General features: G+C 40.2%; 1 protein-coding gene across 2 annotated transcripts in view; it reads left to right on the top strand.

The window, feature by feature from the left end:
- LOC149010822 (annexin D5-like) overlaps positions 1-14,262 on the top strand; it is a 63,091-nt gene extending 48,829 nt beyond the window's left edge. The window contains exons 4-6 of one of the 2 annotated variants that reach the window (XM_089163731.1): positions 12,933-13,148; positions 13,256-13,345; positions 13,503-14,262. In XM_089163731.1, the coding sequence (XP_089019857.1) occupies positions 12,933-13,148; positions 13,256-13,345; positions 13,503-13,706 (510 nt within the window). In that variant the 3' untranslated portion in view covers positions 13,707-14,262. Of the gene's footprint in view, positions 1-12,932; positions 13,149-13,239; positions 13,346-13,502 lie in introns of both variants that reach the window. The other variant, XM_089163732.1, reaches the window with a different exon arrangement.
- The last annotated feature ends 731 nt before the right edge of the window (positions 14,263-14,993 follow it).

Raw genomic sequence — 14,993 nt, 5'->3', positions numbered from 1 at the left:
TTAGCCTTAAGTCAATGCAGTGAGCAGCATATGGAGTCCAAAAGAGCTTATATTTGTCCATCAAGGCCTTAATACAAGAAAGTTGGTTGAAGATGCAGGGGAACCCCAGGTATCAAAACATGCTTCTACTTCTAGTACTAATTTTAAATTTTAAATACATGTATTACATATTTACATTACATATACACTTTTTGGAGCCATTATTAGTCACAATGGATCACATCTCCACTCCAACCTCCCTTCACCACTTGCTTCAATAATTTATAAATGTATTTTGCATCCTTTTTCTCACTAGATGCATCTACTGACTTGAGGGACATTGTCCTCCCATCGCAATTTAACATTAAGTTGATGATGGACTATCTAGTGGGACCAGTCCAACCATCAGCCATCATAGTAACTCCATTATAAGCCCACATGGGCTTTAATCCATTAATATACTCATTCAAGTCCTCTTTATGCTTAGGCAAATAGACATGATATATCTAATGTGGAGTGGGTCCCTGTACACCATTCCCAGCCTTGTTTATCTCCTTAATCATATCCTTATAGTAGGGTCCTTGAGCTGTATGTGTTGGAATACTATAGTACATAGCCCATTTGGAGAAAGCCAGCCCCACTTTCTCCTTCAGATTCCCCCACAAGTGCTTCAACTTTCTCTGCTTGTGCTCAAGCCTCCTTAATAGGGTCGGATCATTACCAAGAATCTCAAGATCTGGATTTGTAAGATGTGCTGATGAAGCATGACCCTTTGTTGGGGCCTGTGAGATAGGAATCTCCTCCCTCACACACTGACTCCTCGTAGGGACTTGGGAGCTGTGTGTGCCTCCCATACCTATTAGCTCTCTAGAGGACCCACAACGCATAGCCTTTGCTGCCTTCTTATGTTATCAACCCTCGCCTGCTCCTTAGTCATCATCATCGCTCTCTTGATCTATGTAGACTTTGTGTTAGGGTCACATTCATACTCTCCTGGCTCCTTTGGATCAAAATCCTACTCTCCTAGCTCTAGAAGGTCATCTAGGCATGCATCCTCGAACTCTTCCCTCTGTGTTCTCTTCTCTTTCCTCTTTTGCTTTCCCCTAGCCAAGTATGAGGCCATTATCTTCTTGACCTCTGAGGGCACCATTTGGCATCCTATTACATCCCTATTTCCCCCAGCTGATGCACTTTCAGTCTAGTGGCCCCACCTCCTCTTATTTGTTTTCTTGTAGTAATTACACTCACTCTTCTTCCTACTAGCTGTCAGTGGCCTCTCATGTTGCCAAGTATATCTGACATCGTTGAAATAAAGTGCCTAATATAAGAAATATACACTAAGGGTCTTAAAAGTTCCACAATATGCTCCAAAAATTACACACATGCTTTTAATAATAATCTCCTATTTAAAATATAAAAAAAGAGATAAATAAGTATTTTTTAATATCTAAATAATTTAAAAAATATATAAAATACACATTAATTATCTTAAAAAGCTCCAAAACATGATCCAAAAATTACATACATGCTTCCACTAATACTCTCCTATTTTTCAATTTAAAACAGGAAATAATTAGTATTTTTTAATATTTAAATATATTTCAACTAATAAAAATAGGTAATTAATAGCAAAAAATTTGATTTAACACCATCACAGCAATATGGTGTCTCACAAACATCAATTTGAAGCTCATACATCTACCATTCAAGTATACATATATATTTTTAACAATATACATAATTTACAAAATAATTTTTAATAACAGGAGGAAAAAAAAAAAAAAAAAAAACTAGGAAGAACCAGAACTTAATTTTGACACCACAAATTCATAGATCAACACTCTAGACTAGACATACTTTAATTTGAAAGCATTCTAAGATGATTTGAACCATAAACAAACAAAAATAAAAAATGGAGAACTTTGTTCACCTTGTTTGATTCTGAAAAACCCAAAAATGAAGGAGCAAAATTTGAGAAGGAATGTAAAGGAGTTGCTAAAATGAGCTGAAATGTGGGTAGAATGCAAGAGAAATGAGAAAAAATGGTAAAAATAGGGTGGAAATCTCAAGTGGTGGAATCGTCGAAATTGGCAGAACCTGCGTTATTTTGTAGGTTCCGCTCCAAATAGGTTAATAATTTATAACCTGGGAATGTAACTTTTCAATATGATGTGAAATTTCGGATCGTATTGACCAAGATTTTGTATCGTTTTGGTCGATACCAATTAGTTTTGTGAAATAAATTACATTTCGTTTTGCTTTTGAAATATGCAAGCATTTCGGTTGAAATTTTGACCATTTTGACCGAAATTTTGTCCATAGTTTGGATAAGAGTTCAGTCCTATATTTAATAGGATCCTATTAGTAAGGAGATCCAAGTTTGAGACAAAGTCTTTATTTTCAAACTATAAATAGTCTTTTCATATAAGTTATTTTAGCTTGGATTGATTGAGGAATTGAGTGTTTTGCCAAAAGGTGGCAGGGTTCCTTTGAGGGGGACCTTGTGGTTGTATGGTGAAGCATTCTAAACTTACATTCATGCTTCAAGAGCATTCAAGCATTTGAGTCTAATTTCAGTTCTGCAGATTCAGCCATCATCTTCAGCCTTAAACCATCAATTCCAGCAAGTAAAGTCTGTCTTCAATCTGCAGAATCCAGTTCAGATCGGTCCCAAGTAAGTCCAGCACCCCTGCAGCCCATGGCAGCCCTTCCCACCCCTGTTCTGCTCTATGCACAACAGAATTCCCCTTCCCCTTCCTTCGCAGACCCTCCGGCCCTCTTCCCCATCTGTACAGACCTATAGAGACCCTCCCCACCCTTCTGCGACTCCCTTAACCCATCCCTAGACTCCCTTAGCCATCATGACAATTCCCCTTTCCCCTTCTTCCCCACGGTGCCAAATCCTAACCCTATTAGAAACCACTGATTCCCAGCCCCTTTTCCATCCCTTTCACCTCCATTAGAATCACAGGAAGCCTTAGATCATAGTCCTAACCTTAGTTTCCCCAAATGAGCCAATTTCTGGAGTTTGAAATTTCCTGTACTTCATCTTCTTCAAGAGGAATTGCAGATTTTTTTTTGAGTTTTCAGAAGACCCTATGTTGTAGGACAGCCCTAGGCCGGTATTCTACAAGACGAAGGATCCTAAATCATGGAGGGAGGGATTTTGGACAGCACATAATTAATTTTCATACTTAGAGAACTATACTAAATTAAAATTCCAGCAAAGAGAATTATAGCTAACATGCAAATTCAAGTGGAAGTGCAAATCAGATTTAACCATCCAATCCAAGACTAAGCAAGAGGGCATTCGGGCATTACATTCAAGGAAATAAAAAAATTCAGGCATGACATAATGCAACCAACTCTATTCAATATAGGAGTGAGCTACAACCAATGTAAAGAGGATAAAGACAACTCATGTCACATCCACCTAGCCGGTACCCTACCTGGCATACTCGGGTATGTGATCCATAGCCCCAAAGATCAAGTATCGAGGAACCATGCCTCTCACATACACGATTACACAATCATGAACAATATAATTAATGTAATGACACAAACAATGAGATCAAGACAAGATTAAAAGAGACAATATAATCAGAGTGCGGAAGTAAAAGGTATCCATGCATAATATAATCAGAGTATAGAGAGTGAGCGGAAATCACTCCCTAAATTGCAGCGGAAAGTAGTTCAAATCACTGTTAAGGTTTACAAACCAAGTCTCAGAAGATAGAATAAAGAGTTAAACATCTAAACTAAGGTTTCTTCGGGTTTATACAAAATATCCTCATAAGTGTCAACAAAAGACACTAGGCACGGCCGCTCCCACTCCAGGGTAGAGCTAATCCTGGAACGTAGCATAATCACCCGCGGGATCTTCAGAGTAATCTTCATAGTAGCCAGCAACCGGAGGGTAGTATGCTTCATTGGTGGTCTCCTCATAGTGGGGGCCATCAAGTTCTTCGACACCTGTAGGATAGTCTAACAAAACATTGCACAAAAGGAGTGAGTTCAAGAAAACTCAGCAAGGCAAGTTATTCCATAATACATAATTAACACGATCCAAAACATAACATGATGCAAGATGATATGAAATAGATGATGTGAATATCATTCTACTCTATGTATGCTAGTCTCTATGGTAGACATGCTTTAAGTCATAGCACCATACTTTTCTTGGGTAGGTCCGGTCACTCGGCTCCGGTAGGCAATGGGTCCTGCATCCCTCGGGACAATCCATGGCTGGGGTTTAAGTCACCTCTCTCTCACATCACCATTTGGTATAAGTATTGGCGTATGTCACAGTAAAGCCTAGCCTGATGCAAGTCATCTACTCAGTCGTATCAAGTCAGATCTGGATACTTCCATTCCTCGCCCTTGACGATCCTTTCCGGTATCCTTCACACTATAGTCGTCATAGTCCCTGACTACGGACTCATCAACCTTATTGGTCATCCACAAATAATAGACGGGAAGCTCTCACATCCTCTCACGGGTTGGTTACCAATTTTGAGCGCCCGTGAGCCCAAGCCTAGCTATTTGCAACCCTACCAATAAATGGCCTCTAACGAGTATCCGCAATGTGATTTATGTCCTCTCACGGGTTGGTTACCGGTCTTGAGTGCTCACAAATCCACATTACTACCATGGGTCGTTCGGTCTCAATACCCTTCCGATTCGGGGCTGATACAACAAGGACATCCTAGCCAACACCACTAGAGGAGTCCTATATATGACATCGAATAATCCGGGAAAGCGTCAATGAGCATCATCGGAAACATCCCATACTATTCCCTCCGATGTCCAAGGACAAAAATGTCGAAAGGACATTCCCCAATCCCAAATCATACTTATCCAATCACATTCTCAATTCCATCATATCATACATAAATGATATTTCATCATATGAAAAGAGATATAATGTAACATGATCAATCACATATGAAATTAACAAGAATAGATAATCATGATAACCAAAATGATATATAACTTGGTACTACTGTCTTGAAGTACATACAACAGTCATATGATGTTAAGAATACAATAAAGAATGTAATTATACTAAGTTTCCAACATAGAGGCAAGATTCACATAATCCGTGTAATTATGATAATAACCGTCCTTACCTTAAATCGAAATGAAGATAATCCAAAGTTCAGTTAGAAAAATCCCAAGTTCAGTACTTGCACCCTAGACAATCATATGTGCAATATTAGAAGAAGAATCAAGCAAATCGGAGGTCAAACGGATCAAATCGAGCAAAATCATCAATTCTGTGTTCAACTGGTTGACTGACTCAGTCGACCAAGTGAACAGTGTCGGGGTTGAATATGGATTTTTGGTCCGAAAACCTATCTTCCGGAGCTCGGATCACTCCGAAATTTGGAGGGAATGTTAGGAACAGTAAATGAAGAGTATCTAGCAAAGAATTAACATCAATCAATGGTCTAATTAAGAATCCCCAATTTGAAACCCTAACTTCTATATGCTAAATATCATTTTCCATAATGAAATTGATTGTAATTGCTAGGAACATTAGGGAGTCAACTAAGGGAATGATAAGCAATAGATTAGAATCATATACTAATAAGAAATCAGACTTAGCATACTATACAAATCAGTTTAAGATAAGAAATCAAGTTGCTATGAAGAGAATAATGGAAATGCAAGGTTAATAATCAAAATGGGAGCATAGCATAGATGGATTGAAAGGGGCTTATGCATTTGCAAGGAGAGAACACAAGAAGAGGTGGTTGCAAGGTTGCAGCACCATCTTCATCGTCTCAACAGCAACAAAGAGAAGAGGTGAGAGTAGATTAGACAGAGAGTGAGAGAATACATACCTTGTAGAAGAGATTTGAGTAAAGAGACAATGATTAATGCAAGAATGCTTCACAACTTTCAAGGGGAGGTCTTAGGAGGCTCTCTCCACGTTCTCAGGAGGCTAAATGAATATAATAGGGTTCTAACTACGAGGTGCCCTTATGTAGGCATAAAATAATCAAGAAAAATGCAATTTCGCATTTAATAACCTGTTGGTCGACTGGTTGGTTGACCAAGCAATGACAACAACTTAGATCAGGGAAATGGAAGGCCAGATCAACTCAAATTCACTTGGGCTTTCTCCTACAACTCAATCAACAAGTCTAGGTCAAAGTATTACCTTCGAATCAAGTCCAGAAGTGCATTAGGTACTTCAACTAATCTTCCCTCTTCTAGGTGCAGCTTTTCACTAAACACTGACAGTGCATCCAAGTAAGGGGCACCATCATCAATGTCCATGGGTTCGGAATCAAACATCATGTCTTCTACTGAGAGGGCCCACAATTGTCTTCTCCCACCACTTCGGGTCTTCGGACCTACAAACATCAAGGATTCCGGGTTAGGCTCGGGCTGGATTTCACAACTCATATTCCCGAACCCAAATCAATTAATATGTACCAACACCAAGTAGGAGTTAAAAAGGAGTAACAATTATGTAACCAGCAGTCCTAGGTAGTAACCCATCATCAATCAGCATGAAGCACTACTGTAACGGATGGAAGGTGAAAATGAACAACTAGGTAAACAAGGATTAGGAGAACAAATATTGCCAAAAATAAGTCTGCCTGTATGGTTTGACACTAAGGAAATAGAGCCCAGGAAATAAATAATGGTAACAAGTGGGACTTCCGTGAGGTTATGTAGAAGAAGAGGAGAAGAAACTTCCAGTACAGAACAGAGAATGCCGTAAGGGTTGGAGAAGAAGGGAAAAATAAGAAGAAATTTTCTGCAGAAACAGAGCTGCCGCGAGATTTTAGGAAGAAAATAAAATTTTCCAGGGCAAGAAAGAAAGGTTTTCTTTAGAAAAAAAGATTAGATGTTTGAAGAGGAGGGATAGGGGAATTTTTCTGGATAAGAAATAAGGCCAAAGGAGAGAAGAACTTACTGGTGGAAGAAGAAGAAGCTAGCACAAAGAGCCATTCTGCCAGGAGAGAGACTGCTATTCTTTTTTTCTTTTTCTTTTTTCAGTAATCGTCCTTCTTTTTGGCTGGTTACATATTTAAAAGAAAATAAATTTAGGAAACTACCAAGAATACCCCAATAACACAAGGAAATAAAATAAAATCTAATAATTCTAAATTGTAGAAAGAAAATCCTAAACTACCCTTACAAAATAACCCCCAACACAAATACTAATATATCTGAAAAAATGTGGTATGTGGACCATGGTTCTAAGGGTCTAGATGACCCTCTCTAGTAGTTGAATCACATGGAAAGGTTCTGCCACCTCTGCCTCTGGTAGTAACGAGTGGTGCGTGGTTGTGGTGTGATGTCCCCATCATCCTAAGTACCTAACATCTCAACCCTCATTCAATGAAACAACCTCTGAACTACAGGAACTACAGAATATTATCATCTGTGGGTTTGAACAGCAGGAGAGTAAACCCTTTTTCCTTCCCCGACCCTAGCTGAAACCCTAGTTTGATTGATTGTTGAGTCAATTTCAAATCTGTATTTGTATTTGCAATATAATCCAGATTTGGTAATCAGTCTGTGGGCTCTAAACCCCATTAGAAACCCTAAAACCCTTCCCTCTTTTGTTGGAACTTCCTGGGCTAAACCCTCAGTCAAGGGAAAATACCCCTAACCCTAGGCCTGGTTTACGTCAGTGGGATTGATCTTCCATCTGATGTGGAATGGTGTGTAGAGTCACTCATGGTGCTGCCTTCTATGTGTAGAGCTTCTTGAGTTAGGGCTTATGGCTTCAATTCTTCCTAGATTGGGAGGAAATTGACTTCAGGCTGATCTTCAGTTTGAGGCACAGGACTAATCTGATGTGCTTGGCTGGCTTGTACCTTATTTTGTTCTGCTGGTAGTTTTAGTGGTAATAGGACAGTTACATGACCATTTTGGCTAAACTGATAGACATTCTCTCTCCCCCTAGTGGTGATATTATTGTCATTACAACCAAGTTCTCCCAAATACAATGTCACTTACCCTCACAGGATTACATCGCACCAAATTTCATCAAAGCAAACATGAAGACTGATAGGAACTAAACACCTCTGAGAAACTTCTACCCTATCATCATTTAGAAGGGAGACATTGTAGGTGTGGAGATGCTCTTCTAATTTCAGATTGCCCATTTAACAAACACATCAAATTCCAAGTTGACACTATTGCCACTATCAATGAGTACCTTGCCCGTACGATTACCTGCTTTGCCTCAGTAAAGGACAACTCCTATTCCAATCTTCATCTTCATCTTCAGAAATAAAAACTTTGGGAGGAAATTCATCGTTGGTCCATGTTAAGACCCTCAGATGAGGCCATGTGGAGGAGAGAGAGAGAATTAGGGTTAGTTCAGGGGGTAATAAATAGAGGGACAATTGAGTGGAGAGGTATCAAATGTTTTGGAGAGTTTTTCTTGGGCAGCCATAGGTTGAGGGACACCTTTGGGTGTGGGGGTGACTGGCACCATTAAAACCAGTTCTATCTTGTTAATCTTGTATTTTCGTATTGATTTTCTGAGATATTAATAGGGTCTTATCAACTAGCATTAGAGCAGTGTCGATCCCAGGGAGGTGAGATGACATTGTCACTGTTTTTCGGAAATGGAAGTGCACATAAATGGTTGATAGAGGTACTGTTCTTCTGTTGGGCAAATCAGATCGGGTATAAGCAACAACTGAGTCTGGCTCTCCAGCATTTGGATGGTGAAGCCTTGGAGTGGGTTTACCAAAATAATTGGCCGGTGTTTGATTGGGTGAGTTTCAGAGAAGCCCTGCAAACTGAGTTTGGCAATGGCCAGGGATAGAGGTGAGTGTGATTTTGGACAACAACTAGGAAGAAATTATGGGTGCTAATGGAGTGGTGGAAATGGGAGACCAAGCAAATCTGATGGAAAGAACGCCAAGTGAAATCACTGGAAGAGAGCGATCGATTGCTACGGTGGTCCCATACGATACTTGAGAAGAGAGAAGAAGAGAATGAGAGTTTTCAATGTCGACGCCTACCGGGGTGAAATTGCAGTAGCAGAAAATCACGACAGCGAAGAACAGAAGCCTAGCATGAGGTCTAGTGCAATCGGCGGAGACCAGCAGGTGGCGGTTAGGGTGTTTGCTTGCAGAAAATGGGGAAGAAGACGCTGGTGTTCGAGGGTATATGGGGTTAGACTGGTTCACCTCAAACCGGCTTGTGGGTTTGGTCCACACCCTAAGGGCCAAAGATGGTTTTATTTGGGCCAAATTCAGGTACGTTTATTCTCACACATAGGGCCCAAGCAAACCACAATTAAAGATTGGGTCACTTGGTTCCCAAAGAAACCTCCTTGGGCCCATCTCATTCTCATGAACCAAAGCCCAAATCATTCCATCAAACCAACGCCCAACCTATTTCTCTTAACCCATGGTCTGTATTTGGACACCACCCATTTAAAAGACCCACCTCGGGCCCAACCTATTCCATTAAAACCAAGCCCATTCTATTGCATTAAGCCAATTTTCTTAGCCCATGATTTCAAGTGGTTAGGCTTAAACGATCTACAAGAAACACTATTCCCAGCTCATTCTATTAAGCCCAGCCCATTCCGTTCACCCAATACCCAGCCTATCCTTTCCTACTTATGGGTTTAAGTGGGTGAACTCCACCAACTCAAAAGACCCATTATAGGCCTGGCCCATTTCATCACAACAAAACCCAATATCTCTCCATTCTAAATTGGACCCAAATAACTCAGTTGGACCAAGACCCAACCCCAAAACTAGTATGAACCAAGGACTTACCCAATAAGCAGTCCGATCGAACCATCGTCTTCAACCTCTGAACATTGAGATGGAGAGGGAGGCGGTGACGTTGGGGCTGCAGCGACTGAGGAGGAGATACAGTGCTTGATTACGGCGAGTGAAACCCTCATCCTTCGATTAAAATTCAATGCAACTCGATATGTGATGGATCATCTCAAAGGTAACGTAGCAGAACCAGTTCACAAGGGTTTGATGGAGGCTTACGGACAGATTGGATCCATTTCCCTTGAGTCTGATGGTCGATTGAAAGACCCCTATTTCGTCGATTTTACCAGTCGGATGTCTACTCCTCGTGTGTTCTTTCTATCAGCTCCAATTTTCAAGGTTTTTCCTTCATATGGGCTGCTTAAAGTTGTGGGGGTACCCAGAGTATGGGATGCCAAAGATGGCTATCATTCAAGAAGCTGACCTAGCATGTTTATGTGGCAAGCATGTGAAGTGTGAAGACCAAACCTCAAATTTTCCATCACCTTGAGGATAAGGTGATTTTGAGGGGCCGGTGGGTAGGACCCTAGGATGAGGCCATGTGGAGGAGAGAGAGAGAGAGAATTAGGGTTAGTTGAGGGGTAATAAATAGAGGGACAATTGAGTGGAGAGGTATCGAATGTTTTGGAGAGTTTTTCTTGGGCAGCCGTAGGCTGAGGGACACCTTTGGGTGTGGGGGTGACTGGCACCATTAAAACTAGTTCTATCTTGTTAATCTTGTATTTTCATATTGATTTTCTGAGATATTGGTAGGGTCTTATCAGTCCATGCTTGAAATAACCTTCAATATGAAGGTTGTCTGCTAACTCCTCCATGATTTTGGCTGTAAGGAATGTATCAAAGATGGAGTTTGGATTGCTGGAAACTGTAGCTCTGATAACAATTGATGTAAACCAGGTCTGAGGCTAAAGGATAAGCAGGTAATTCCCCTAGACTTAAGGTTTTGCCTAGGAAATTCCAGTGAAAAGGGCAAGAGATTAGGGTTTCTAGGATGGTTTTAGGCCTGCTGAGAATGGAAACCTGAACTGAATTTTATTGCAAACAGAATTTCAGATTTGAAATTTTAATTCAACAGTCAAACTAGGGTTTCAGCGAAGGTGGGAGAAGGGTTTTCTTTGCTGATTCTGCTGTCAAGAACTGACTCTATTGCTGTCCTTTCAACTAGATTGAGTTCAATTGATCAGACTTCAACAAAAATCAGACTTCTGGAAAATTAAAATTTCGTTAGAATTCCGAGGTTCAAGATGAAGTGCAGGTTTTTCTAACTTAGGTAGATAAGACTGATTTATAGAGGATAATGGTAGGGTTTGAACCTAGGGTATCCTGAGATCCAATTGGGGGTGAATGGGGTTGGAAAGAGGCTGGGAATTTGGATATCCTAATGGAACTAGGTTGCTGTATCGCTGGGAAGAAGTGGGAAAGGGAGGGGCCATGAATGCTAAGGGAGAGGGTTAGGATTTATTGGAGTCGAAAGGGAAGGGGCAGGGGTTAGTTGTGATGCTAAGATTGCTACAATTGCTAAGAGAGGGCTTCTAGGGTTTGTGCAAGGGAGGGGGAAGGGTGGGAAGGCTGCTGTACTTGGAGTTTGGGAATGCCTGCTAGAATGGTTGCTTTGATGCTTTGATGACTTCTTGAGAGCTGCTGAATTGAAGAAGAAAATGAAGACTTGAAAGCTTTTCACTCAACCAGGGCCTACCCACACAGAAGACCCTGACCTCAAACAATCAATTCATTAATTCATCCAAACTGAATGTTACAATGCAAGAAGAGGCTACTTATAGCCTAAAATAAAAGACTCTGGCTAGGGTTGGGAATCCTTAATAGATAAGGTTCCCAACTCTAGACTACTACACTCAAGAAGGAAGCAAATTACTACAGGACCACAACCCTAGGATTGGAATCTTGTAAAAACACTTGACTTGGGACTTGAGCTAACACTTCCAAATAAAAACAAACTCTAAAGATAAGAAGCCATTTGGATAAGGAATCTTATCCACAACTAACTCAACACAACTTAAACTCTCAAATAACTGTAAAGTACTAACTCAAACAGAAAACCAAAAGTATTTCCATGACCCTTGGATTGAGGGGAATCTATTCAGTCCCATATTGAGCCCTAAAAGGGGCTGGAAAATGACCAATACTCTTGGGGCATTTGATTAGCTTGGATTGGCCATTTCGATCTGGATTTTGGGACCCAAGTATAGTGTGGTGCTTGTGTTCACATCAGAGGGGGTTCCAACCAGACCCATCTTGAGCCCTAAAAGGGCTAGAAAAATTACCAAAATACCCAGGGGTATTTTGGTCTGCTCTGGATAAGGTCTTTTGGGCCCAGTTATATATTATTTTAATTATTATTATTATTATTATTATTTTTTTTGGGGGGGGGGGGTCAACCTTGGGCACATCACCCTATCAGGGTGGAGTCTGACATTTTGATTCTGATGAACTCCAGCCTTGGATCTGTAATTCCAAGGAGCAGCAGGGGTGGGATTGTAAGAAAGTGGATGGCTCATAGTAGGGACGAGTTACAGGCGAGGCTGTGTTCATTGAAAGGCAAAGATAAGATGATGAAGAATGAAACCTGCACCTGATTTTATTTGAGAAGGAAGAAACCTTCGCCTGGACCTATTGCAGAATGGAGGAGAGGTCAAAAGAGAGAAGAAGAAACTCTTGAACCTAAGGTAGAGCCTGGACCAGAACAAGATGAGATGGAGGTTCCTCCACTTGTACAGTTGGTCAGAGGTTGCTGGAAACACTTCTTTCAAAACCCATAGTGGGAATGTTTTGTGTCTACTTATGAGACCCTAGATTTGTTAGATTTGGTTTTCTGTGAAGCTCAATGAGCAAGAGAGTCCTTCACAGTGAGATCCAGCCTGATTTTGGAAGTACTGAATATGGGCATTGTATTAACGTCACAAGATACTGAAGGATAGTTTTGGGAATATGAAATAATAAGCAATTGGGAATATGAAATAATAAGCAATTAATGAACTACAGAAGTAACGAAGTGGACTAATGTTTAAGCATAAAGTGAGAGGAGGTCACGATACGCAAGAGTCTTTGATTTACCCAACGTAACAGGGGTGTATGCTGTTTGCACCTTTATTTTAATTTTTATTTATATTTTTTATTGGTATTAAATATGGTGAGAGATGAGAGCTTACCATCCTGCAGCTACTGATTGCATATATAAGGAAGACACGCTATGAAGGCCCAGAAGTTGATCAAATGTTAGCTGAGAAGGATGCAAAGGCTCTTTTTGATGCTGGAGAGAAGGAACGGGGAATAGATAAAGAGCCCTTCATCCAAATTTTCGGTGAACGGAGTAGACGACAGTTAGCTGCTACTAATCTGATTTACCATAGAATGTATGGCAACTCCCTGAAACAGGTAAATAACCTTAATTCTAACTGTTTGAAGTACTACTTTTGCCCCCCCAAAAAAAAAAAAAAAAAGAGTAGTTATTTTGAGAATTAAACAGTTTTTGTCTACTGCAGGCAATAAAGAAGGAAACATCTGGAAACTTTCAGTTTGCTCTTTTGACAATCATACGATGTGCAGAGAATCCTTGCAAATATTTCGCAAAGGTATCTTGCCACAGCTTTCCTTCCTGCAAAACCTATTTGAATGATATCTGAGTTTCATTAGTAGATGGTTGAACCTTGTATAATTTTGTTTCGTTATCCATTTATATCATTAAGTCAAGCCAATATAAGAATGCTTCTGTGCCCCAAAACATTTCAGTTGCTGTACAAGGCGTTGAAAGGCTTTGGAACAGATGAAAAGACACTAACAAGGATAGTTGTTGGAAGGACTGAAATTGACATGCAATCTATAAAGGCAGAGTACCTCAAGAAACGTGGAAAGACTTTGTTTGATGCAATTCATTCTGACACTTCTGGCCATTATAGGACCTTTCTTCTCTTTCTTTTGGGTCATGGTGAGTAGCTACTGATCATAAATAGGTGGGTACTGTAAATATCATATATAGTCTACTCGAATTGCAAGAGATGCTTGGTCTGAGCATTTCCTCCTAGTTTCTAAATCCCTTGGCTCAAGCTCGCTGTTCATAAGTCAACTCTAAAAGGATGGTGTATTTACACAACTTTCTGTTATGTATCTAGACATTTTGAGAGTTCATCTATCGTCTATGTGGGAGCACTTATGCTTTTGGGGCTTATGGTACTTGAATTTACCCATAAATGGGAATCTCAATGTTGATTCATAGATTAGTCTACTCAAGCAGATGGTGCTGGCAATGGTTCTTGTTCTTGGTTTGGTATTGTATATGATCTTTTTGGAGATTATTTGATAAGCAAGGTACTGTGAACTGGATAAAATTAATCAATTAATCCTGATATGTTTTGTAGTATATTAAACATAGTTGCAAAAGCCTTATTCTGATAGAGGCTTGCAGCACTAGATAGATCCAGGAAGTTAATTTTTTTTTTTTTTTGGTGAAATTAATATTTATCCCCAAACTAAATTCTAGAAATCTGTACAAAATAAATTTTATATTTTTTCGGTAAAATGTCACTTGTATTAAGACTAAATAGAAAGAACTATGGGACTCTTTCCTTGAGGCAGCGCCTTTCATGGTGCCTCCAATAACTTCCTCTTTTTTTTTTTTTTTCGTAATAATGCTTCAATTAGAGAACGGGCAAAATTGAGGTTACAAAACACAAATCTTGCAACCAGGGAGTGGAAATATCCCACAATCTCTCCTGTTAAGGTCTATGCCTTCCTGGCTAGGCAATCTGCAACGTTGTTAGAAGCCTCCAATAACTTCCATTGCTCTGCTCGTTCACTGGATGATGTAGTCTTGCATCCATTACCTCATCATGTAGGTGCGAGGCCCTCCGTCTTTCCCTTGGGGGCACCAAGGTTGCGTGAGCTGAGCAGTAGGACTCAGCTTCTTCAAGTATGTGGCATGCCCCCTTCCCTTCTTGGTGTCAATGTATGTTGGTGCAGATCTCATCGAGGTCTGTGAACTAGGAATCTCACACCAAACTCTCAGATCCGATTGATCTGGTTTGAACTCACTTCCCTACAAGATGAATGAAGTTGTTAGAAATGGAGCCGATTAGCTGGATTGGCGTTTCGTCTCCGACGATGATGTAAGTAGTTGACTAGAAATCAAGTTTCAGAGCTCTCTGAGAGCTTCTGAAGAGCTTTAGTGGAAAACAAGCGGGAAGAGTGAGCTTTTGTATGAATTTGAATGTCTTACTTTTCGTC

Source organism: Hakea prostrata, chromosome 7 (assembly GCF_041222555.1).
Source record: "Hakea prostrata isolate BN-2017 chromosome 7, UWA_Hpros_2, whole genome shotgun sequence".
In the NCBI taxonomy this organism is placed as follows: Eukaryota; Viridiplantae; Streptophyta; class Magnoliopsida; order Proteales; family Proteaceae; genus Hakea; species Hakea prostrata.
This window is presented reverse-complemented; position numbering and strand designations above follow the sequence as displayed.